Genomic DNA, 24,505 nt, shown 5'->3' with positions numbered 1-24,505 from the left:
TCTTTTATGTACACTGAGAGCGTATGCACCGAAGAGAAATTCCTTGTGTGTCCAATCACACTTGGCCAATAAAGAATTCTAATCTACTCTAGTAGTAATTCGGAGAACCGGTAGTAAAAATTCTGATTGGCCCCGCCCCCATCTATTCTCTGCCTCCCCGGTCCCAGCTGATTGGGAAGAAATGGGGATTTTGCAATAACCTTCCCCTGCCACGCCCATTAAGCCACGCCCACCAAGCAGCCCATCATGTCCTGAGGGTCATGTCTTTTGTGTTGTAGATAAGCTGGCCCAGTCTTTTGTCTTCCTTATGATTTATATTGATATATTGATCATCAATTGTGTTGTAAATGTTGTACCTTGATGAACATATCTTTTCTTTTATGTACACTGAGAGCGTATGCACCAAGACAAATTCCTTGTGAGTCCAATCACACTTGGCCAATAAAATTCTATTCTATTCTATTCTAAATAACCAAAGTATCTGCTGGAGGCAGGGAGCTGGGGCTGAATTTCGGTCTTAAGATTTCTATTTCTCTCTTAGGGGAAATATTCTGCCTTTTTAATATTTCCTAGCATATTTCATTTTCCTAGGAGAGGGGTGGGTGCTAACTTTCTAGAGTTTGTCAAAAGAGGATCACCTGTCCCTGGGACCCTGCAAACTTTATAAATATGAACCAGTTGCCAGGTGTCCAGCATCCCCATGGCAACTGAGGGTTGCAGTGTCCTGGATCATGCAATCACCTAGTGCAACCTTTGGAACAAGCCAAGTCAATGAGGATGTCAAATTCACTTAACCACCATGTTACATACTTAACAACGGCAGTGATTCACTTAACGACTGTGGCAAAGCCCATAAAATCGGTCAAAACTCAGTTAAGAACTGTCTTACCCGACCACAGAAAATGTGGGTTCAACTGTAGTCGTAAGTGGAGGACTCCTTGTACAGGCAGTCCCCGACTTACAACCGTTCCGTTAGTGACCATTCAGAGTTACAGCAGCACTGAGAAAAGGGACAGATGACCCGTTTTTCACACTTACGACCGTCGTGGCATTCCCCATGGGCCCGCGATAAATTCAGACGCTTGGCAACTGACTCGTATTTATGACGGTTGCGGAATCCCAGAATCATGGGATCTCCTTTTGCGGCTTCTGTGAAGCAAAGTCAATGGGGAGGCGCGATTCGCTTAAGGACCGGGTTGCTCACTTAACAACGGCAGTGATTCACTTAACCACCGCGGCAAGCAAGGCCATAAAATGGGTCAAGATTCGCTTAAGAGCCGTCTTGCCTGACCATAGAAATAATGGGGGGGGTGTTCAATTGTGGTCGTAATTCGAGGACTCCCTCTCGTTACGCTGTTAACGGCTCAGGCAGGTTTGACCTCTGACCCACCCAAGGTGGCTTGTGCGGTGGGAACGGCGACCCCGCTTTAGCAGCAACGCCTGTCCGTTTTTTCCTTCTGTAGCTACTCGGTCGTAAACCGAGGATTAGAAGAGCGTCCGCCAAACGAGGCGCAAACCCAACGCTGGTTTAAATGCGCATGCGCAGCCCGCCCGTCACGTGCCGCCTCACGCCGAAGAGAAGGGCAACTTCAGCCGGCCGCGTAGCAACCGCCCCGTTGCTATAGAGCCGCGGCGACCCGCCTCCCCTGATTCGCGCGAGCTTTTCAAGCCCAGCCAATCACTGGCTCCGTTTTTTTTCCCCTCGGCCTCAGCGTTCACCGGCCTGCCGGGCTGTCACTCGGAACCGATGCCGGGACTTGCCCGACCAATCGACGGACGGCATCAAGGAAGCCCCGCCCTACCCCGGCGACACCGGGTTCTGTCAATCGGAGCTGTCAAAGAACCGGCGGCGACGCGGGATAGGAGGAAGGGAGGGAGGGAGGGGTCCTCCGCTGGCCAATCAGCGGCGAGGGTGGGTGGCTTCCGAGGGATCTATTCTACACCCCCCTCCAAAATCAGGCTTCATTTGAGGAAGCGGTGGCTGCGATGCGGAGGAGGTGAGAATGGGGGGAAATGGGGAGGGGGGCTCTGGAGGAAGGCGAGCTTGGGGTCTCCTGCCTGGCTTGGATCTTCTGGGTTGAGATCCGTGGGAATCCCTTGCCAAAAGAACACGGTCGATTTGATGGGATCTGGTTTCTGGAGGCACCGGGTCCTGGTTCCTAGATTTGAGCCGAATTGAAAACCATGGTTCTTTGAATAAGCCAGGATGGACTGGCTTTGCATTGACTGCTAATAAGCCACAAATAAACTGGCTTTGCACAGTCTGCTTAATAAGCCACAGATAAACTGGCTTTGCACAGCCTTTTAAACCAGAATGGACTGGCTTTGCACAGCCTGCTTAATAAGCCACAAATAAACTGGCTTTGCGCAGCCTGCTTAATAAGCCACAATGGACTGGCTTTGCACTGACTGCTAATAAGCCACAAATAAACTGGCTTTGCGCAGCCTGCTTAATAAGCCACAATGGACTGGCTTTGCGCAGCCTGCTTAATAAGCCAGAATGGACTGGCTTTGCACAGCCTGCTTAATAAGCCACAATGGACTGGCTTTGCGCAGCCTGCTTAATAAGCCAGAATGGACTGGCTTTGCGCAGCCTGCTTAATAAGCCAGAATGGACTGGCTTTGCGCAGCCTGCTTAATAAGCCACAATGGACTGGCTTTGCACTGACTGCTAATAAGCCACAAATAAACTGGCTTTGCACAGCCTGCTTAATAAGCCAGGATGAACTGGCTTTGCGCAGCCTGCTTAATAAGCCACAAATAAACTGGCTTTGCGCAGCCTGTTAAGCCATAATGGAGTGGCTTTGCACAGCCTGCTTAATAAGCCACAGATAAACTGGCTTTGCACAGCCTGCTTAATAAGCCAGAATGGACTGGCTTTGCACTGTCTGCTAATAAGCCACAAATAAACTGGCTTTGTGCAGCCTACTTAATAAGCCAGAACGGGCTGGCTTTGCACAGCCTAACAAGCCACAATAGGGTGGTTTTGCCTAATGTGCTAAGCCCTAAATCCTGGTTTATAAAGCGGCTGAGTGAGTCCACACAAACCTCAACAAGCTCCATTATAGTTTCATGCAGAGGGTAAGGCCAGTAGGAGAATAACGGGGTGGGGTGGGGTGGGGTGGGGTGAGGTGGGTGATCTTCTGGGGACGTCAGAAAGATTCCCTGGAAAAGCCAGGAAAAAACATGGGAATATAGGGCATCCGACACGGGATCCAGGACAGTCTAATGTTTGGGAGAAGAGATTTGGCTGAAAGAAACATAGAATCTTCTGGGCTTTCAGTTGCATTAGAACTATGGACAATTGGGGTGTCTGCAGAGAAGGTCTCGGGTATTTTGGGGCTCTTTGAGAGATTTTGAGGCTCCCCCATCTTGCTTTTGTTGTTCCTGTTGTTGTTTTTCGATCGTAAGCAGTCCCTTTATTTTTAATTTCTCTAGCTTTCCTTTGTTTTCTAAAGACCACAAACTCCAATTTCTGGATTCCGGTGGGTGCTGATCCAGAGGTGATGAGATGGGATGAAATTTGCACTAAATTGACCCTAGTATTGAAACATCCATTGCAACCCAATACTGTTTTACACAGTTCTGACAGATGATTGGGCAACAGAACTATAATCAGCTCTCTAGAGCAGGGCCGTCAAAATCCTGGCCCGCGCACATGCGCAGCAGACCCAAAGACCAGCTGGCCGGCGGGAGGCACGCGCACATGCGCAACAAAGCTGAACTGGGCCGATGGCTCACGTGCCATCAGAGAGGGCATGCCACCTCTGGCACATGTACCATAGGTTTGCCATCACAGGTCTAAACCCTGCAGTGCCTTCCCACACTCTCTTCATTTGCTCGCCCCACGTTCTTTTTATATATATATTATATATTATTTTTAATTTTTTTTTAACAGTGTAAAACAAAAAAATAATAATATATAATCAGTGTGCTGTCTGAATACAATTGATTTTTTTTTTTTAGTAAAAAAGTTTTATTTTTACAATCATGTCAAACAATTCATTCAATGTACAGTTATATACATTTAGTTGGGCCTGCCCAGTCACCACCCCCCTTTTTAACACTCTTCCCTCTTCTACCTTCTTTTACTTTCCAGACCTTCCTCTCCTTCTCTTATCTACATCCTCTCCTCCCTCCACCCTACACCTTCCTTCTCCCTCTTCTACCCCTCTTCCTTCTTCTTCTCCTCTTTCCTACCTCCTACCCTGTCTTTTCTCCCTCCCCACCGTTCTAAAATGGTAACTGGGCAGACCCGACCCTACATTAATTATATTTATACATCTTCAATAATCCCTGTACATTCACCATCACTCCATCTCTAGCCTCAACCCCCCAATTCCCCTCCCCCATACCCCCCGCCCCCCACCCCGACTTCCCAGAACAAAATGCAGGGTATCAAAACTAACAATCATAATCTAAAATAATTCCTAAATTATAATCTCTAGTCTCTCCACACTTAATCACACTCTCAATTCCCCTCTCCTTCAGAAATATATCTAATACAAAATATTTCCTAAATTTACTCATATGCTATTCGATATTTTTTTATCTGATACTTATTCTGAATATAATCAATCCACATTTTCCATTCTAAAATATATTTTTCTTGTGTATAGTCTTTCAAATAAACAGAGATTTTTGCCATTTCTGCCAGATTTGATACTTTAAGTGTCCATTCTTCAATTGTAGGTAATTCTTCTTTCTTGAATACAATTGATTTTGAGAGACAGATTTTGTTGGCAGCTAGAAATTTTATTTATTTTTAAAAAACATTTTTATTGTTTTATTGTGATACACAATCTGACAAACACACAACATAACAACATATAAATATCTCGTATTTTTAAACAACGTTTCTTAGTGGTCTTCTTTCGTTTTTATACATTTCCCCCCATATCTCATTTATTATTTTATTTTCTTTCTTATCCCATTTTCTTTAAGTTATCTAATACTAATAGCTTTACTTTTCTGGATTCTTATATATTTATTATTTACATATTGTACATTTCTAATTTCTCCTCTTTATTTTTTTTCCTTTATCAAGCCATTCATTCCATTTGCTCCAGATTATATAATAATCTGTCTCTTCTTTCTTTTTAATTTCTTTTGTTAACTTATCCATTTCGGCACATTCTAAAACTTTCCCTATTACTACTTCATCTGTTGGTGTCTTTTTCCCGTTTCCAATTTTGTGCGTATGTTATTCGTGCAGCTGTTCTAATGTGTAAAATCAGATATTTTATTTCCTTGGTGTATGTTCTCGTAAAGATTCCTAGTAAAAATGTTTCTGGCTTGTTTTCAATTGGTGGTTCTGTTATTTTTTCTGGCCATTTTTTTGATATTTGCCCAGAATTTTTTTGCCGCTGGACACGTCCACCATAGATGGTAGTAGGTTCCCTGAGTTTTCTTGCATTTCAAACATTTTATTTATTATTGCACGCTCGGCTCAGGAAATCCTGATTGTGGTGAAGGAGAACCTGAGGGAAAGAGCAGATTTAAGAAATCCTACATGCTTTTGTGTCTGTGTGTCTGTGTGTTTTGTGTGTTGATTTTTAGACCTGAGGAGTCGTAGAGCACGAGTTGATCTCTCGACCGGCCAGCGTTCCTTGACGGTGGGCCTTCTTCTGGACCAGCAATGATTCACAGCCTTTTCCTCATTAACTCCTCCGGAGACATTTTCCTGGAGAAACACTGGAAGAGCGTCATCAGCCGTTCGGTTTGCGACTACTTCTTCGAGGCTCAAGAGCGAGCGTCGGAGGCTGAAAATGTGCCCCCGGTCATTTCCACCCCTCACCATTACCTTCTGAGCGTCTATCGGCACAAGATCTTCTTCGTGGCCGTGATCCAGACGGAGGTTCCGCCGCTTTTCGTCATCGAGTTTCTTCACCGGGTGGTGGACACGTTTCAGGTAGGCGGGAATGTTCCAGGGGCTTTAGGATTAATGCACACGAGTCTGGCTTTTCAGGATTCTGGAGTGGATAACCTGTTTCAGACTCAGATTAACAGAGTTGGAAGGGACCTCTTTAGGTCATCCAGTCCAACTCCCCCCCACCCCACCCAAGCAGGTGACCTGGTCTGACTTAGGCTTCCCAAGAGCATGAAGCAGACTCCTTATCCCGACAAAAAATCCCTTTTTATTACATTCCTGTGAATTCCTCTCATTCACATCCAGCCAAGTCTTTCAAGGGAGAATTTACAGTCGCAGACCTTATCTAGCTTGGAGAGCTGCCAGGCTGATATCTTCAAAATTTCACAAAGGGTCTCAGAGAGTCACGAACCAATTAGGCAAACTAATTGTCTCTTGCAAACTCCACTCCCCTTTCGCTCCTCTTTCATTCCCTATGGGAGGGTCCATTCACTGTCCACCTGTGGCTTTACTCCTGAGTTGACCTTTGTTCCTTAGCTGTTCCCTTCTCCTGGCAGCTCTGCGCATGTGCACACTGGGAACAGGCTCCAGCTGTTCTTCTGCCTCACTGATGTCCGACTCCGAAGGCAGCTGAGAACTGTCAGAGGGCCCTGGCCCCATCTCTGCCTCCGACGCAGAGCCCTCATCCGAGCCTTCCCCAGACTCCAGGACTGGCCCAGGTTCCTCCCCAGCCTCCTCACTGTCCGAATCTGCCGCCAACTCCGCTGGCGGGCCACAACAAGACCCTATCTAAAAATGTAGCGTGCCAGACGCATGGGTAATAAAATTCACAGAGGGTAGAAAAAATGCATGCCTCGAAAGATGACAACGACGGGAGAGAAACTGAATTGTGGTTAACCATGGCTAGCTAGGAAGAGGAGAGGGACGTAGGGAAATCATGTGTTTTCTTGTGATGTAGGATTGTGCAATGTGACTGACAGATGCTGGCTTCTAACATTATTGGGTGTAAGAAATAACGGTTGTAAAAATACCACTGCTGTGAAAAATAATACCGCTAGGAAAGGATTGTGATGACGTCGTGACCAGGATTGTGACTTTTTATCACATCCTGCTGTGTACGCTGGAAACATGTGCTTGCTTTTTATATTTTGGGGAAAGTTTGGCTCCGTTTCCTCATTCATGTTTCATTTGCTTCCTTTCTTTTTATGTCCCCTCCTGAACTTCAGGTTCTTTAAGGGTACAATTTTTGTTATTAGTTGTGAAGTCGTGTCCGACCCATCGCGACCCTATGGACCAGGGGTCTCCAACCCTGGCAACTTTAAGACTTGTGGACTTCAACTCCCAGAGTTCCTCAGCCAGCTTTGCATGGAACTCTGGGAGTTGAAGTCCACAAGTCTTAAAGTTGCCAAGGTTGGAGACCCCTGCTATGGACAACATTTCTCCAGGCCTTCCTGTCTTCTACCATCCTCCAGAGTCCATTTAATCTGCTTCAGTGGCTCCATCCAGCCACCTCGTTTTCTGCCGTCCCCTTCTTCCTTTGCCCTCCATTGTTCCCAGCATTAGGCTCTTCTCGAGTGAAGTGGCCAAAGGATTTGAGTTTCCTCTTCAGGATCTGGCCTTCTAAAGAGCAGTCAGGGTTGATCTCCTCTAGGACTGACCGGTTTGACTGCCTCGCAGGAGTCTTCTCCAGCACCACAGTTCAAAGGCCTCAACACTTTTGTTGGCAGGGTGATGTCACTGAATGTCTCAGTGCTGGCTGGGAATTCCAGAAACTCTGGAGTTATACTCAATACCAGTGGGTTTTCAAACTTGGTAAGTTTGAATGGAGGTTGGGGAATCCCTGAAGATGTGGAGAGTTGAAGTTCCCACATCTTCAAGTTGCCAAGTCTATATATATATAAAAAAAAGCAACACTCCAAACCATTACAGTAAGATGCTCTAGGTCAGAAAAAAAACACCTTTTCCAGACAATGATGTACTGCAAAATCCCCATTCCCTCCCCACTCCTAGGGAAAGGATACTGCAAAATCCCCATTCCCACTCCTGGGGGAAGGATACTGCAAAATCCCCATTCCCACCCCACTCTGGGGCCAGCCAGAGGTGGTATTTGGTGGTTCTTCGAACTACTCAAAATTCCGCTACCGGTTCTCCAAACTACTCAAATTTTTTATTTATTTATTTATTTATTTTTATTTATTTATTTTGTCACAACAGTATACGTAAACATTGACATAAAAACAACATCATATAAACATATATATAGGCTAAAACATGTATAAAATATAAAATATAGGCTAAAATATGTATATATATATAAGCAAAAGTATTAATTTGATATAATGAAAGGGAACAATAGGACAGGAACAGTAGGCATTTTTGTGCTCTTATAATCCTTTTAGGAATGGGGTGAGGTCAATAGTAGACAGTTTTTGGTTGAAGATTTTGGGATTTTGGGAAGAGACCACAGAGTCAGGTAGTGAATTCCAAGCATTAACAACTCTCTTACAGAAGTCATATTTTCTGCAATCAAGATTGAAGCGGTTAACATTAAGTTTGAATCTATTGTTCGCTCTTGTATTATTGCGATTGAAGCTGAAGTAGTCTTTAACAGGAAGGACATTGCAATAGATGATTTTGTGTGTTAAACACAGGTCTTGTCGGAGTCGGCGGAGTTCTAAATTTTCTAATCCCAGGATTTCTGGGATCTCTGCTGCCGGTTCTCCAAAACCTGTCAGAACCTGCTGGATTTCACCCCGGTTGCAATCCAGGAGCAGGGTTCAACCATACAGGCGTTCCCCATCATATCTTTCGATCCCTCTGTGCATTTGCCTCTCCAAAGGGCCTCTTTTCTACTCTACTGGCGGCAGTTTGAGAAGAGAACCTGGGAGGCAACGAAGGGAAAGTGGAACAGCTCAAACATGCCCGACTTGATCAGCCTGTTTGGCAAAAACCGAGTTACTCTGGGCATAAACTTTCATGCAAGTCCTTTGAGCCCAGGGAATGATGATTAGCATGAAGGCAGGCCTGGCCTTGCCAAACCAAGCAACTGTTTCAAAAGCAGCAGCAGTTTTTGGCCGCAGGATTCAGCGGCCTCCCCGATTTATAGTTCTCGATTTAGGGTTTTTTTCAGGGCTGTTGTAACTTTGAATGGTCACTAAACAAACTGGCTTGCAACAGTTCGTTTAGTGACCATTGGAAGTGACAGCAGGCCTGAAAGAAAAGTGACTCATGACAGTTTTTCACACTTCAATAACTGTTGCAGCCTGTGTGACCAAAATTCAGACACTTGGCAATTGACTCAAATTTACGACGGTTGCAGGGTCCCAGGGTCACACGGTGCGCATGCGTCCACTGAGAAGATGATATTCTGGTTTCCAGCACATGCATGCGCACCGGCCAGCTGGTCTTTGCGTGCGCATGCGCACCGTAAACTGGAAGACCGAGTGGCTGGTGTGCCTACATACGCCGGAAAATCATCTTCCTTAATTCCAGGTTGCTTCTCTTCTTGATTAGTTTCCACCCATTGTTTCTTGTCCTGCCAACCTCAACCAACCTCAAAATAGGGGCCTCTGGTGGCTCAGGCTGGTAAGACAGTCTGTTATAAACACAGCTGCTTGCAATTACTGCAGGTTCAAATCCCACCAAGCCCAAGGTTGACTCAGCCTTCTATCCTTTATAAGGTAGATAAAATGAGGACCCAGATTGTTGGGGGCAATTAAGTTGACTTTGTATATAATATACAAATGGATGAAGACTATTGCTAACACAATATAAGCCGCCCTGAGTTTTCGGAGAAGGGCGGGATATAAATTCAAATAAAAAAAAGTATGGAAAGCTGTTTAATTTTGCCTCTCTCTCCATTCTCCCCAGGATTATTTTGGCGTCTGCTCCGAAGTTGTCATCAAGGACAATGTTGTGGTGGTTTACGAGGTGCTTGAAGAGATGCTGGACAATGGTTTCCCCTTGGCGACGGAGTCCAATATTCTAAAGGAGTTGATCAGGCCGCCGACAATCCTCCGGACGGTTGTCAACACAATCACAGGTAGAACGGTTTGCGACAGGCCTCACCTCGTCCATCAGGGCTAAAATGGGCTTGGCTGATTTGTGCTTGATGGAGTGGATGGAACTAGCCTGGGAACAGTAATAAGTTGATGGTGGTACGAATCAGTGGTGGAATTCATTTTTTTTTACTACCGGTTCGGTGGGCGTGACTTGGTGGGCGTGGCAGGGAAAGGATACTGCAAAATCTCCATTCCCTCCCCACTCCAGGGGAAGGATACTGCAAAATCCTCATTCCCTCCCCACTCCAGGGGAAGGATACTGCAAAATCCCCATTCCCTCCCCACTCCAGGGGAAGGATACTGCAAAATCCTCATTCCCTCCCCACTCCAGGGGAAGGATACTGCAAAATCTCCATTCCCTCCCCACTCCAGGGGAAGGATAAGGCCACACTTGGAATACTGCAACCGATTTTTGGTCACCACCCTACAAAAAAGATGTTGAGACTTTGGAAAAAGTCCAGAGAAGAGCAACTTAAGAGGATCAAAGGCCTGGAGGCTAAAGCCTATGAAGAACTTCTCCCTCCCTCCCTTCTTCCTCCTTCCAGGAAGCACCAATGTGGGAGAGCAGCTCCCCACAGGGCAGCTGTCGGTGGTGCCCTGGCGACGGACCAGCGTGAAGTACACCAACAACGAAGCCTACTTTGATGTGATCGAGGAAATTGACGCCATCATCGACAAGTCAGGTATTCCGATCCCGTCCTTGCTCAGAGACAGCAGAACCCTCCCATTTTAAGGAAAACCACGTAGCCTTTGTCCTTTGCTCTGTGTGTGTGTGTATCAAGATAGATCGGGATAGAGATATTTTATTATTTATATTTATTTTATTTTTCATATTTATATACCGCCCTATCTCCCTAGGGACTCAGGGCGGTTCACAGGCAATTAAAAATACATATAAATACAAACTAAAATGACAGTTAAAAAACTTATTCTATAGCCAAATTATTAAAAACAATATAAATAATAAAAACCCATTTAAAACCAATAAATTTAAAATCTAATCCAGTCCCGCGCAGATGAATAAATATGTTTTATTTATTCATCTGCGCAGATAGAGAAATTGACATATTATTATTATTTTATTATTATTTATTCAATTTTTATACCGCCCTTCTCCCGAAGGGCTCAGGGCGGTGTACAGCCAAGGTAAAACAAACAGTACAATATACAATTTAAAATACGAATTAAAAAACTTATTACATAATTGGCCTAAAACTTTGGAACATATAAAACTAAAACCCATTAAAAATTGATAATAAAAATTTAAAACCAATAAAATTTAATAGAGATTGATAGATTGATGATAGAGATAGACAAAGATTTTTCATCACCGTTAAAAAACTAAACGAATGGTTATAAGTTGCGGATTTCCTCTAACCTAGGATTGTGTAGGCTGGCTCCAATGTCCTTCCTGATCTATGTGAATTATTTTTCGTTTGTTTATGTGTGTGTGGCAGGTTCCACAATTACAGCTGAGATCCAAGGGGTGATCGATGCCTGCGTGAAATTGACTGGGATGCCTGACCTTACCCTCTCCTTCATGGTAAAAATGAGAGGGGAAAGACCCCCTCGCCCACCCATTTTAACAAATTCCCCCACTTGCCCTTCCATTGCTAACCATCATGGTGCCAGTATCCAAAATAGGAAACCAGTCACATCTTCCCACAAGGGGTGTGAAGCAGTAAAACCAGAGCACGGGTGGCCTCCTCCTCCACCTCCTCCTTCTCCACCTCCTCCTTCTTGAATTTAAAGGAGAGTCATCAAAGAATTTATTTTCAGTTGATTGTCTCCTCCTCCTCCTCCTCCTCCTCCTTCTCCTTCTTGAATTTAAAGGAGAGTCATCAAAGAATTTATTTTCAGTTGATTGTCATCTTCTTCTCCTCCTCCTCCTCCTCCTCCTCTTCTCCTCTTCCTCCTCCTCCTCCTCCCCAGGGCACAGTCCAGCAGCTTGTATGTCTTTGTTTGTTGTTGTTTTTTGTTTACATTTATACCCCGCCCTTCTCCGAAGACTCAGGGCGGCTTACAGTGTGTAAGGCAATAGTCTCATTCTATTTGTATATTTACAAAGTCAACTTATTGCCCCCCCAACAATCTGGGTCCTCATTTTACCTACCTTATAAAGGATGGAAGGCTGAGTCAACCTTGGACCTGGTGGGACTAGAACCTGCAGTAATTGCAGGCAGCTGTGTTTTAATAACAGGCTTCTTACAGCCTGAGCCACACCGCGGCCCTTGATGATGGTGTCTTGCCAACTCTGTATTGGACGCCCGCGAGGTCACCGGCCATTGGCTTCTAGTTGGTAGGCAGTCTTGGCCACAGTGGAAGGTGCTGCTCTCTGGACATGTCCATACCGGCAGAGCTGGCTTTCTCTCATCTTCTCTATAATTGGCGCCACCCCAAAATGTCATCGAATGGTGTCATTTGTGCTGCGGTCAAGAAGGGAGATGCCCGATATCCAACGCAGCAGCCGCGTTTCCATGGCATGGAGGTGGCTTTCAATAACACACAGGTGTTCTGCTTGACCGCCATCAATCCATAAAAGTTGGTGTTAATTGACTTTGGTTCTTCATCTCTTGGTGGTAAACTGAGATTCTGCCACAATTTATTTCTCGGCTTGCAAAGGCACTTCCTACTATAGGAAACACTGTTTCTCCACCTTAGCAATTTTTAAGACCTGTGGACTTCAATTCCCAGAACTCCCCAGGCTGGGGAATTCTGGAAGTTGAAGTCCACAGGGCTTAAAGTCATCAAGTTGGAGAAACTTTTAACACCCGTGGGCTTCAGTTCCCAGGATTCCCCAGCCAGAAAAGCTTTGCCGTCTGGGGAATTCTGGGAATTGAAGTCCACAGGGCTTAAAGTCGCCAAGGCCTTAGACTAGCATCCCCAGCCAAGGAATTTCCAGCTCTTTTCTCCTTCCTCTTTCCAGAACCCAAGATTGTTGGACGATGTCAGCTTCCACCCCTGCGTGCGTTTCAAGCGGTGGGAATCCGAACGCATCCTGTCCTTCATCCCTCCCGATGGGAACTTCCGCTTGCTCTCTTACCACGTCAGCGCTCAAAAGTAAGGTTGATTCCTCCAGCATTTTGGACTCTTCCCCCCTCCCCCACTTTATGTAAGGGAACAAAAGATGGCTCCGTGGAATTTTCTAGTAGCGAATTCTACCTTTGGCTTCATGCAAGTATCAGGAGCGACATCATCCTCTTGGTACGGTCCCTTTGGACGAGTGTCCGAAACACGTCGTCGTGCAGGGGTCTCCAAATGGGGCAAATTTAAGACCTGTGGACTTCAACTCCCAGAATTCCTCAGCTGGCCATGTTGGGAAGTAATAATAATAATAACAACAGAGTTGGAAGGGACCTTGGAGGTCTTCTAGTCCAACCCCCTGCCCAGGCAGGAAACCCTACACCATCTCAGTCAGATGGTTATCCAACATTTTCTTTAAAATTTCCAGTGTTGGAGCATTCAACTCCCAGAGTCCTCAGCCAGCAAAGCTGGCTGAGGAACTCTGGGAGTTGAAGTCCACAGGGCTTAAAGTCATCAAGTTGGAGAAACTTTTAACACCGTGGGCTTCAGTTCCCAGGATTCCCCAGCCAGAAAAGCTTTGCCGTCTGGGGAATTCTGGGAATTGAAGTCCACAGGGCTTAAAGTCATCAAGTTGGAGAAACTTTTAACACCCGTGGGCTTCAGTTCCCAGGATTCCCCAGCCAGAAAAGCTTTGCCGTCTGGGGAATTCTGGGAATTGAAGTCCACAGGGCTTAAATTCGCCAAGGCCTTAGACTAGCATCCCCAGCCAAGGAATTTCCAGCTCTTTTCTCCTTCCTCTTTCCAGAACCCAAGATTGTTGGACGATGTCAGCTTCCACCCCTGCGTGCGTTTCAAGCGGTGGGAATCCGAACGCATCCTGTCCTTCATCCCTCCCGATGGGAACTTCCGCTTGCTCTCTTACCACGTCAGCGCTCAAAAGTAAGGTTGATTCCTCCAGCATTTTGGACTCTTCCCCCCTCCCCCACTTTATGTAAGGGAACAAAAGATGGCTCCGTGGAATTTTCTAGTAGCGAATTCTACCTTTGGCTTCATGCAAGTATCAGGAGCGACATCATCCTCTTGGTACGGTCCCTTTGGACGAGTGTCCGAAACACGCCGTGCAGGGGTCTCCAAATGGGGCAAATTTAAGACCTGTGGACTTCAATTCCCAGAATTCCCCAGGCTGGGGAATTCTGGGAATTGAAGTCCACAGGGCCCAAAGTCACCAAGTTGGAGAAACTTTTAACACCCGTGGGCTGCAGTTCCCAGGATCCCCCAGCCAGAAAAGCTTTGCCGGCTGGGGAATTCTGGGAATTGAACCCCACAGGGCCCAAAGTCATCAAGTTGGAGAAACTTTTAACACCCGTGGGCTTCAGTTCCCAGGATTCCCCAGCCAGAAAAGCTTTGCCGGCTGGGGAATTCTGGGAATTGAAGTCCACAGGGCCCAAAGTCATCAGGTTGGAGAACCTTTTAACACCCGTGGGCTTCAGTCCCCAGGATCCCCCAGCCAGAAAAGCTTTGCCGGCTGGGGAATTCTGGGAATTGAAGTCCACAGGGCTTAAAGTCATCAAGTTGGAGAATCTTTTAACCCCCGGGGCCTTCAGTTCCCAGGATTCCCCAGCCAGAAAAGCTTTGCGGGCTGGGGAATTCTGGAAGTTGAAGTCCACAGGGCCCAAAGTCATCAAGTTGGAGAAACTTTTAACACCCGTGGGCTTCAGTTCCCAGGATTCCCCAGCCAGAAAAGCTTTGCCGGCTGGGGAATTCTGGGAATTGAGATGGTTATCCAACATTTTCTTTAAAATTTCCAGTGTTGGAGCATTTACAGCTTCTGCAGGCAAGTCGTTGCACTTATTAATTGTTCTCACTGTCAGGAAATTTCTCCTTAGTTCTAAGTTGCTTCTTTCCTTGATCAGTTTCCACCCATTGCTTCTTGTCCTGCCCTCAGGTGCTTTGGAGAATAGCTGGACTCCCTCTTCTTTGTGGCAACCCCTGAGATATTGGAACACTGCTGTCATGTCTCCCCTAGTCCTTCTTTTTATTAAACTAGACATACCCAGTTCCTGCAACCGTTCTTCATATGTTTTAGCCTCCAGTCCCCTAATCATCTTTGTTGCTCTTCTCTGCACTCTTTCTAGAGTCTCAACATCTTTCAGGTCAAGCAGTTTCCTGAAAGGAACATGTTAAGTGAGGGAGGAAGGGCAAATTTAGGTTCGTGGGCTACCACTCCCTTTGCCACGTGACGCTTTTCTTTCTCCCCCCCCCCCAGTTTAGTGGCCATCCCAGTCTACGTAAAGCACAACATCAGCTTCCGAGACAGCAGCTCCCTCGGCCGCTTTGAGATCACCGTGGGGCCCAAGCAGACCATGGGGAAGACGGTGGAGGGGGTACTGGTGACCAGCCAGATGCCCAAAGGAGTGCTTAACATGACCCTCACACCTTCTCAGGGGACGCACACGTTCGATCCGGTCACAAAGGTGAGGAAGTCTAGAACCTTCGGTCGAGTTTGGTTCTGTGTTGCTGCAGAGAGTCTCCCCCCTTGGGGGTCTTTTTATATGGGTCGAAGGGGGGCAGAAATTCTCACTTGGGGTCTGGTTCAGCCTCCTGGTGCGGGGCTTTGGGCGAAGGCTGGGAGGAAGCGCCGCTGGTGGTGAAGAGCCGGAGGGCCTCGTTCCAGTGGGACTGCGTCATGGCCTGGAACTGGCTGACCATCTCAACCCGCTGAGCCTCCAGGGTCCGATACCTGGCCTTGCACTCCCGCAGGTCTTCCCTCTGCTTGGAAAGCCTATGCTCCTAGTCCTCAGTGAGGTGCTTCTGCTGAGCCTCCTTCTCGGTCAGATCCAATCTGAACTGATCCAGCTGTTTTGCCAACTCTTTCTGATGGTGGCTGCTTAGTTCCAACAACTGCTTCCTAAGCAGCTGGGGCCCTAAGGAGCCCGGGCGGGCAGGAGTAGCGAGTAGAGGCTGGCAAGGTGCCCCTCAACGTGAGTGACATTGAGCTGACCACGCCCACCCAGTCACATGACCACCTAGCCACACCCACCGGTCATTAGTCAGATCATATTAGTGGTCCACGGGATTTAAAATTATGAATTTAGTCGTCCCTGAGGTCCGAAAGGTTGGGGGCCCCAGCCATAGATGTTTATTTTGTCATCTCTTTCTTTCTCCATCCTTCCCTTGGAAGCTGCTGATGTGGGACGTGGGGAAGATCAACCCTCAGAAGCTGCCCAGTTTGAAGGGGACGATGAGTCTTCAGGCAGGGGCCTCCAAGCCTGATGAGAATCCCACCATTAACCTCCAGTTCAAAATCCAGCAGTTGGCGATCTCTGGTTTGTGATCTTCCAGTTTTCTGGCTCTCTTTTTTTTTTCCCCTTCCCCTTTACCTATTTTTTAAAAACACCCTTTTAAAGCCCCAGTTGCGATTAAGCAAAGGAATTTAAATGTTATTATAAACACTGAGCCGTGGCTCGATGGCCAAGACCGAGCTACGTGGCTAAGGTTGTCGATCGGAAGGTCGGCAGTTCAGCGGTTCGAATCCCTAGTGATGCCGTGTAACAGGGTGAGTTCCCGTGACTTGTCCCAGCTTCTGCCAACCTAGCAGTTCGAAAGCATGTAAAAAAATGCAAGTAGAAAAATAGGGACCACCTTTGGTGGGAAGGGAACAGCATTCTGTGCGCCTTTGGCGTTGAGTCATGCCGGCCACATGACCATGGAGACGTCTTCGGATAGCACTGGCTCTTCAGCTTTGAAACAGAGATGAGCATCGCCCCCTAGAGTCGGGAACAACTAGCACGTATGTACGGGAGAACTTTTATAAAAGACATGCTGGACATTTGGGCTCCCTAAGCATTAGGCAAGATTTGCAGTGATAGTGCATTCTTTGCTACATATCCCATGTAAACTTGTGAACCAAAATATCCACAATTAACATTTGACTGGATTTTTTTCTCTTGGCCATACTGTCCCTCGGTCTCTGACCCCCCAGTATCTCAGAGACATATGCCTCGAAAAATTAGCACTGAGCAGAATAATTCCCCTGACTTTTTTTTACATACTTCGATTAAACGTTTTAAAACCAAAAGTAAAAAATTAATAAGAGACTCATGTGACCCGAAGAAAAATAAATAAAGAGGAAGCTACAGGGTGGATTTGATTTAAATCAAGTCGATTTAAATCACGATATAAATCATGATTTAAAATCACTAGTAAAAAGACTTGATTTCAATCAACTCGATTTAAATCATAATTTTTAAAGAGCAGCTGTCATCTCTCTCCCGCAGCGGCTCCTCCTCTGACCCGCTGCTGACTCACCGACAGTGAGAAACGTGCGCCCAGTTTTTGCAGCCACGTCCTACAACCGTCTTCCACGTTGCTTCTCCCTTCATGCCTCGTCTTTTCTGCTCGCTCCAGGTCTGAAGGTGAATCGTTTAGACATGTATGGAGAGAAGTACAAGCCGTTCAAAGGAATCAAGTACATGACCAAGGCTGGGAAGTTCCAAGTCCGGACCTAAGAGAGCTTCTGCCCAGGAGAACACTTATGACTTCGACTCCACCTCTGCTCTCCTCTTCCTCACGGTTTGCTCCTCGGTGTGACCCATCTGGATTTCTTCTGAGACAGGCAACTCCCCCCCCACCCCCAGTTTGGCTGTCCCTTCCTCTTCTAACATCTGGAGTTTCTCCAATGGCCAGCAAAGAGCAAAAAGGAGACGTGGTAACTTCTTTTCTTTGGGCTTGTTGGCTTTCAACTTCAGCCAAGAGTGTGCTTCTTCCCCGTCGTTGGCAGTCCGCGACAGCTGGATTGTTAGCCCGGCTGAAACTGCAGCAGAAGAAATGCCGGAGAACCCCAACAAGAAGGGCCAGAATGGTCGTCTTGCTTATTATTGCACAGGATTTCTGGTTGGACTCCAAAGCCCATGCAAGTCTTTCTTTTCCCAACCTCTCTTCACTCAGCCGGTCCTATTTAACTGTAATTCGGCGATCTGGTAGCAATGGTAAAGCAAAGCTCCACCCACCTCTGAGCCAGTAAGGAAGTTAAGTAGATTTCACCCCTGAGTTAGCTGATGGTTTAGGGCAGGAGAGTCCAATATTGGCCACTTCAAAACTTATGGACTTCCAACTCTCAGAATCCCCCAGATTGCATGGCTGGCTGGGGAATTCTGGGAGTGAAAGTCCACAGGTCTTATAAGTGACCAAGGTAGGACACTCCTTAATCAATTCGGCGCAAGAAACCATTGGTTGCCCTCTAACACCACTGGATGGCATCGCCAGGTCTCGCTGCTTTAGCAGACTAAGGAAGATACTCAGAGATGATTCACATCCCGGTCAGTGTCTCTTCGCACTTCTACCATCGGGCAGAAGATATCGAAGCGTAGCCAGCCGAACTACTAGGTTTAAAAATAGTTTCGATCCTTGGGCTGTCAGACTCTTAAACACAACCACAATCACTCCACGCACACGTGGAAAAGTATGACTAGTTTTTCTTTTTTTTCCCTAATTACTTGCATAGAGATTCTTTATACTATTTATGTTTGTATTTTATTTTTTTTGTCGTGGATTGCACCAGTGAGGCTAAAACCAATTTTCGTTGCATGCATGATGTACAATGACAATAAAGGTGATACTATAAACATTCGGACTAGCCTGTCGTAAGAAGACAGCTGATGTGTCACGAGACAGAGACACAGGCTGAAAGAGAACTTCAAGCCATTGAAGGTGTTGGGAAGTGAAGGTGTGAATCCTCTGCTCCCATCTTAACTCAGCACCCTGAATGCTATCTCTCGTTCCCTGTCCTTAACCAGCTTCCTCTAAGCCAGGGGTCAGCAACCCACAGTTCTGGAGCTGCATGTGGCTCTTTCATCCCTCTGCTGTGGCTCCCTGTCGCTCAAAATATGCGTCGTAACTGCCAATGTGCGACACCCACTGACACGCAATTTATTAAGTTTTTCGACCCCCAGCAAGCCAACCATGGATAAATCCAAGAAAAGAAAAGTTTCGGAAGAAAACAAAATCTTTAATTCAATTATATTTGCTAGTTTTGTGGCCGCCGAGGAAATAGTCAGGCACTGGAAGAGTTTTGTGGCTCCCGGTGTTTTCTTTTCTGTGGGAAATGGGTGCAAATGGCTCTCTGAGTGTTTAAGGTTGCCGACCCCTGCTCTAAGCTATGCCAATCTACTTGATCTAACTTGTATTTTTTTTCCTCCTTCTTTCTAATTGTTATTCTTGCTTTGGTTTACTGGACACCAGCTGTCGCTTTGTCGCTCAGATGCTTCTCAATCCTGGTTGACAGCGTAAACTTCAACCACAGTCCTTCTCAAGGGAAACCTCTTCCCTCTTGCTTTGTTGCAATATCTAACTTGGCACAGAGATCTTGATCCCAGCCCACCAACTCTTAGTTAACCCCCAGCATTAACCTGAGCTTGAGTTAACAACTTCAGGGTATGTGTAGTGATGGTGCAAGAAGGTTGCTCGTTCACTGTAACCTCCATTGGCTGAGCTTTTGACTGCTTCCAAGTCATGAGAAAATTAACGTATGTACCATGCGGTTTACTCGTGCGTATGTATTTATGCACGGATGTGCAATGTGGTTCACTCGTTAGTCTGCAGATTCAGCTTCTCTAGCTTAAACAAGCTATAGCTTGCTGCGTTGTGCAAACCACACTCATCAATCCAATAAACGATGGCTTAGTGTAACATAACAAGTCCAGATGAAATAGTTATCCACACATAAGCCTGGAACATACAACATACTAGACCGGGGATGTCAAAACTGGCGGCCCACAGATCGGATGCGTCACGCGCAGGCCACGCCCACCCCAGCTCCGCGAATGGGAAAAAACCTCATGAAATGTCACATGACTGCAACATGATGCAGCGAGTTTGACCCCCATGTACTAGACCAAGGGTGTCCAAGCTTGGTGACTTCCAAGACTGGTTGGAAGTCTGGAGAATTCTGGGAGTTGAAGTCCACAAGTTGCCAAGGTTGGATGGCCCTTTCCTAGGCTTATTATTTATTAAATTTAATATCCCATCTCTAGGAGCTCCAGAAGTTCTAGGAGTTCAAATGAGTATGTGCAGTAGTCCTTCTGTATAGTGGTATGTAGGAAGAGCCACAGACTAGACAATGATCAGATAAGAAGCAGTTGAATCTGCAGAGTGAATGAGCAAACATCTCAGAGGAGACCCACCCTAGTTTCTTGGGCCTAGGTCAGCGGTCAGCAACCTGCGGCTCCAGAGCCACATGCGGCTCTTCGGGGCCTCAGCTGTGGCTCCCTGATCCCACCACTGGCTGGGCCCACACCTCGCCCCCCCCCTCCCAGTCACTCCTCCCCTAGCCTGAGAAGGTAAGGGTGACGGCGGGGGATGGAGAAGTGGCCAGGGCAGAGACAGAGAGATACAGAGAGATGTCAAAAGGATTTTGTGGCTCCCGGTATTTTTTAACAACTGGTTCTCTGCCATAATGACCAGCTGGGTAGGCGTGGCTGGGGGTGTGTCATGTGACTGGTGGAAGTGAGTGACATCAAGTTGTCCACGCCCACCCAGGTTTTGTGGCTCCCGGTATTTTCTTTTCTGTGGGAAACGGGTCCAAATGGCTCTTTGAGGTTGCAGACCCCTGTCCTAGGTGAGCGGGCGGGGGGGGGGGGGGGAAGAGATGTACTTTCCGACTTGCAAGATTCTGTTCATGTAACCTTACACTAAAGTAGAATTTGCTCATCAGGGTATGCTTCTTCTCTGGACTACCTCGCAGGGATAACAGGTTCTTGTCTGAAATGGTATAGGTTCTCCTGCATGAGCAAGGGGCTGGACTAGAAGACCTCCAAGGTCCCTTCCAGTTCTATTCTATTGCTTCGGTTGTGTTTCTCGAGGTCATTCCCACACACCATCGCAGCACAAAAGCCCTTCTGTGAGCAAGGTTGAGCTGCGAAAGTTGAGTGTCCCCAAGGGCTTTACTGGGGTGCTGGGAGAAGGGGTGCTTGAGTCTTCCTGGCACCCGGTCCATGACACATATGGCGCTGTGTTTAATTTAGAGTTCATGTGCGCAAGCCACACCACAGTGGCAGGTAAGCCGTACTTTTTGTCGTGTCTTTGTTTCAGTGGATTGTGAGGAGTTCAATAAACCACAACTGAGCGGTCGCTCGGCATGATGTGCAAATTCTGTGTGAGCTTAAAAAGGGTCAGAGTACTTGGCCCTAGATGTCACGGCCTTGATCTACCCTGTGGATTACATTTGACAATTTGATTCTTCTTTGATTGCGCCTCCACATCAGGGGTGAAATGCTCCCGGTTCGAACCGGATTGTCCAATCCGGTAGCGATGCCGGCAGGTGGTTCGGAGAACCGGTAGCAAAAATCCCTGCCCCGCCCCCATGCCCAGCTGAAGAGGTTGTAAAAAAAATGCTTTTAAAAGGCTCCTCTGGTGATCCCAGCTGAGTTATCTAATCGGCAGAACCTTTTAAAAGCATTTTTTTTACAACCTCTTCGGCCAAAGAGATTGTAGAAAAAATGCTTTTAAAAGTAAAAAAAAAAAAATTGGCCATGCCCATTCAGTCACATTACACACCCACCCACCAAGCCACGCCCACAGAACCGGTAGTAACACATTTTACATTTCACCCCTGGTGTCAGGTATGGCGTGACGCACAACGAGCAAAACGAGGATAACTTCAAGTAATTTAAAATAGTTTAATGCATTTAAAACGTACTGGAGATGGTCTTGATAGCAGAAGACACCTCTGTCACTCTGCACGTTGGGAAATGTGGGGTTGATTTCATACAGAGAATGTGAAATATTTACAGAGTATAAAAATAACGTTTGAAGTTTTAGGGGGAGAGTGGTGCTCAAAGCGATTACCGATTCCTCCTTTAAATATATATATATATATATATGTGTGTGTGTGTGTGTGTGTGTGTGTGTGTGTGTGTGTGTGTAGGTCTTTGGTTATTCGGGTTTTCTCCCGCGTAAAATTGGAAGTGTCTTGCCGACGTTTCGACGAAGTCTCATTCGTCATCTTCAGGCTTCAGCTTCATGCTTCTGGAAGCAATGTGTGATTGCAGCTGTTTCTTCCTTTTTAACTGCTAGTGGGGGTTTGAACTGATTGGGTGGGAACTTGGCTGTGCTCTGATTGGATGGGGCTTTTTTGTGCTCTGATTGGATGGGGGTGTGTCCTGTTTGGGTGGGGGCTTGGTTGTGCTCAGATTAGTCTTGAGTTGCAGGGGGATTTGAGCTGGTGAGCTGCATTGCTCCCAGAGCAATGCTCCCAGAAGCACGAAGCTGAAGCCTGAAGATGACGAATGAGACTTCGTCGAAACGTCGTCAAGACACTTCCAATTTTACACGGGAGAAAACCCAAATAACCAAAGACCTATACATACATACATACATACATACATACATACATATACATATATATATATATATATACACACACACACACACACACACACACACACACACACACACATACATACATATATACACATACACATATATATATATATAATATATATGTAGAAAAGACTTTGAAATGCTTCCCTTAATTTACAAAAAGAGGATTTTTTTTCAAAAAATCAACTGGGGGAGGCATATTTGAGGAAGCCCAGGGCCCATCTAGTCTCCCAAAGCAGGACTTTTCAAGAAGAGGAGAGGCAGAGGCAACGCCCAGATGTGGTTGCCACAAATGCAGGTAGTCCTCAACTTACAACAATGAGTTTAGTGACCGAAGTTACAACAGCACTGAAAAAAAGTGACGGATGACTGTTCTGCACATGATCATGGCAGCATCCCTATGGGATGTCACTCATGTGGGTTGGCAACTGGCATGTACTGGCATGTATTCACAGTTGTTGCATTGTCCGAGGGTCACGTGAGCCCCTTTTGCGACCTGACAAGCAGAGTCGAGGGAGGAAGCAAGATTCACTTAACAACCGGGTTACTAACTTTAACAACCGAAGCGATTCACTTAACAACCGTGGCCAGGAAGGTGGTAAAACGAAGCACAACTCACTTAACTGTCTTGCTTAGCAACAGAAATTCTGGGCTCCTCTGCGGTCCTAAGACGAGGATTACCTGTAAGCATCCGGTCTTAGGTAGGCCTAGAAATGCTTCTTGGGGAAAAAAAACCCCCAATACTATTGTTGTAGCTTGGTCCCTAAGCACAGCCGCACAGACCTCGAACTTGTTGTTGCACGAGAGACGCACCGCACAAAGTGCGTGTCCTCCCCAGGAGTGACACCGGCTTCCCAGCCCAGCTTCCAGTGTGTGATTCCCGGATTGAAAAGAGTTCCCGGAAGGAAACCCCGAAGGACTCAGTTACGCGTGTTCTCCTGGATCCAGTTCAGGTAGCGAAGCACTCGCGTGTAAACCCCCGGCGTGTTTTTCGTGCCGCAACCCACCCCCCAGCTGATGACGCCGATTAACTTCATGCGGCCATCGTTCAGACAAACCAGGGGGCCTCCGGAGTCACCCTGCAAGGGAGGGGGAGAGAAATCAGAGAACGAATGAGTGAGTGACGGCCGCCCGCTCTCCGTCATGCCTGGCCTTTTTTTTTCCTGAGGAAAGGACCATTGGTGACCATCCAAGGTTACAATGGCACTGAAAAAGAGGTGACTCGTGAGCGTTTTCCACACTTAACAACAGTTGCAGCATCCACGTTGGCCATGCAATCAAAATTCAGATGCTTGTATTTGTGACAGTTGTGATGTTCAGGTGTCAGGGGATCGCCTTTTGCGACGTTCTGACATGTAAAGTCAACGAGGAAGCCAGATTCATAGAACAACGGTGTTGCTAACTTAATAATTGTGGTGATTCACTCAACAACGGCGTCAAGAAAGGTGGTGAAATGGGCCAGAATTCATTTAACGTCTTGCTTAGCAACAGAAATTTTGGGCTTAATTGTAGCCATAAGCCGAGGACTACTTAAGACTTGTGCGTGTCTAAAGCATCATAAACATTTTCTTGTTCTTCCGGAGTTACTTCCAGAAATGGCCAGTTACCCCAGAACATCTGAATCCTTGTGTTCCAGGAGGAAAAAGAGAAATTCTGCACTGGGAACGTTCAGCCTTCAGAATTCCGGGTGCCTGGTTGTCTCCCCTCAGAGAAGATGCTGTTGTGATCCGCCAGCAGCCTGCAGAGCTGGCAACGGAATCGGACAGCAATGAGGCTGAGGAAGAACATGGGCCAGTCCTGGAGGCTGGGGAAGGCCCGGATGAGGGCTCTGTGTCGGAGGCTGAGGTGGGGCCAGGGCCATCGGGGAGTGATGTGCGGACTCCAGAGCCTCCAGAGGCTGACAGTAGTGAGGCAGAGGAACAGGAGGAGCCTGTTCCTAATGCACGCATGGGAAGAGCTGCCAGAAAGCAAGAGCAGCTCAAGCAAAGAGGACAACTCAGGAGTAGGGCCAAGAGATGATCAGCCCCTCCCATAAGCTTAAAAGACAAGCAACAGCATTTGGGCTCTTTGCTGGAAAACAATGTTGATAGCTTTGTCTTTTTGCATTTATTTTGTATCAGCATCTTCTGAACTTTTGCCAAGAAAGGCCTTTGGCAGTTTGCCTAATTAAACC

The 24,505-nt window shown here is 46.7% G+C and overlaps 2 protein-coding genes across 2 annotated transcripts in view; one reads left to right on the top strand and one right to left on the bottom strand.

The window, feature by feature from the left end:
* Window positions 1-1,887: 1,887 nt before the first annotated feature.
* AP3M2 (adaptor related protein complex 3 subunit mu 2) lies at window positions 1,888-17,914 on the top strand. Its single transcript, XM_058194556.1, has 9 exons — window positions 1,888-1,997; window positions 5,560-5,911; window positions 9,740-9,911; window positions 10,476-10,613; window positions 11,388-11,473; window positions 12,857-12,990; window positions 15,221-15,428; window positions 16,136-16,280; window positions 17,362-17,914. Exons 2-9 carry the CDS (start codon window positions 5,639-5,641, stop codon window positions 17,460-17,462), a joined length of 1,257 nt encoding a protein of 418 aa, XP_058050539.1. The 5' UTR covers window positions 1,888-1,997; window positions 5,560-5,638; the 3' UTR covers window positions 17,463-17,914.
* A 3,701-nt stretch (window positions 17,915-21,615) lies between these two features.
* The window catches only part of PLAT (plasminogen activator, tissue type), a 38,951-nt gene continuing 36,061 nt past the window's right edge, over window positions 21,616-24,505 (bottom strand). The window contains exon 14 of the mRNA XM_058194530.1: window positions 21,616-23,411. Within this exon, the coding sequence (XP_058050513.1) occupies window positions 23,253-23,411 (159 nt within the window). The 3' untranslated portion in view covers window positions 21,616-23,252. The remainder of the gene's footprint in view (window positions 23,412-24,505) is intronic.

The sequence above is a fragment of the Ahaetulla prasina genome, chromosome 9 (assembly GCF_028640845.1).
Source record: "Ahaetulla prasina isolate Xishuangbanna chromosome 9, ASM2864084v1, whole genome shotgun sequence".
In the NCBI taxonomy this organism is placed as follows: domain Eukaryota; kingdom Metazoa; phylum Chordata; class Lepidosauria; order Squamata; family Colubridae; genus Ahaetulla; species Ahaetulla prasina.
This window is presented reverse-complemented; position numbering and strand designations above follow the sequence as displayed.

Excerpts from the sequence above, each read along its gene's own strand:
- AP3M2 (XM_058194556.1), top strand. The coding sequence starts at position 5,639 with ATGATTCACAGCCTTTTCCTCATTAACTCCTCCGGAGACATTTTCCTG. Across the intron at positions 10,614-11,387 it reads CGCCATCATCGACAAGTCAG|GTTCCACAATTACAGCTGAG; the intron begins GTATTCCGATCC and ends TGTGTGTGGCAG. Across the intron at positions 12,991-15,220 it reads TACCACGTCAGCGCTCAAAA|TTTAGTGGCCATCCCAGTCT; the intron begins GTAAGGTTGATT and ends CCCCCCCCCCAG.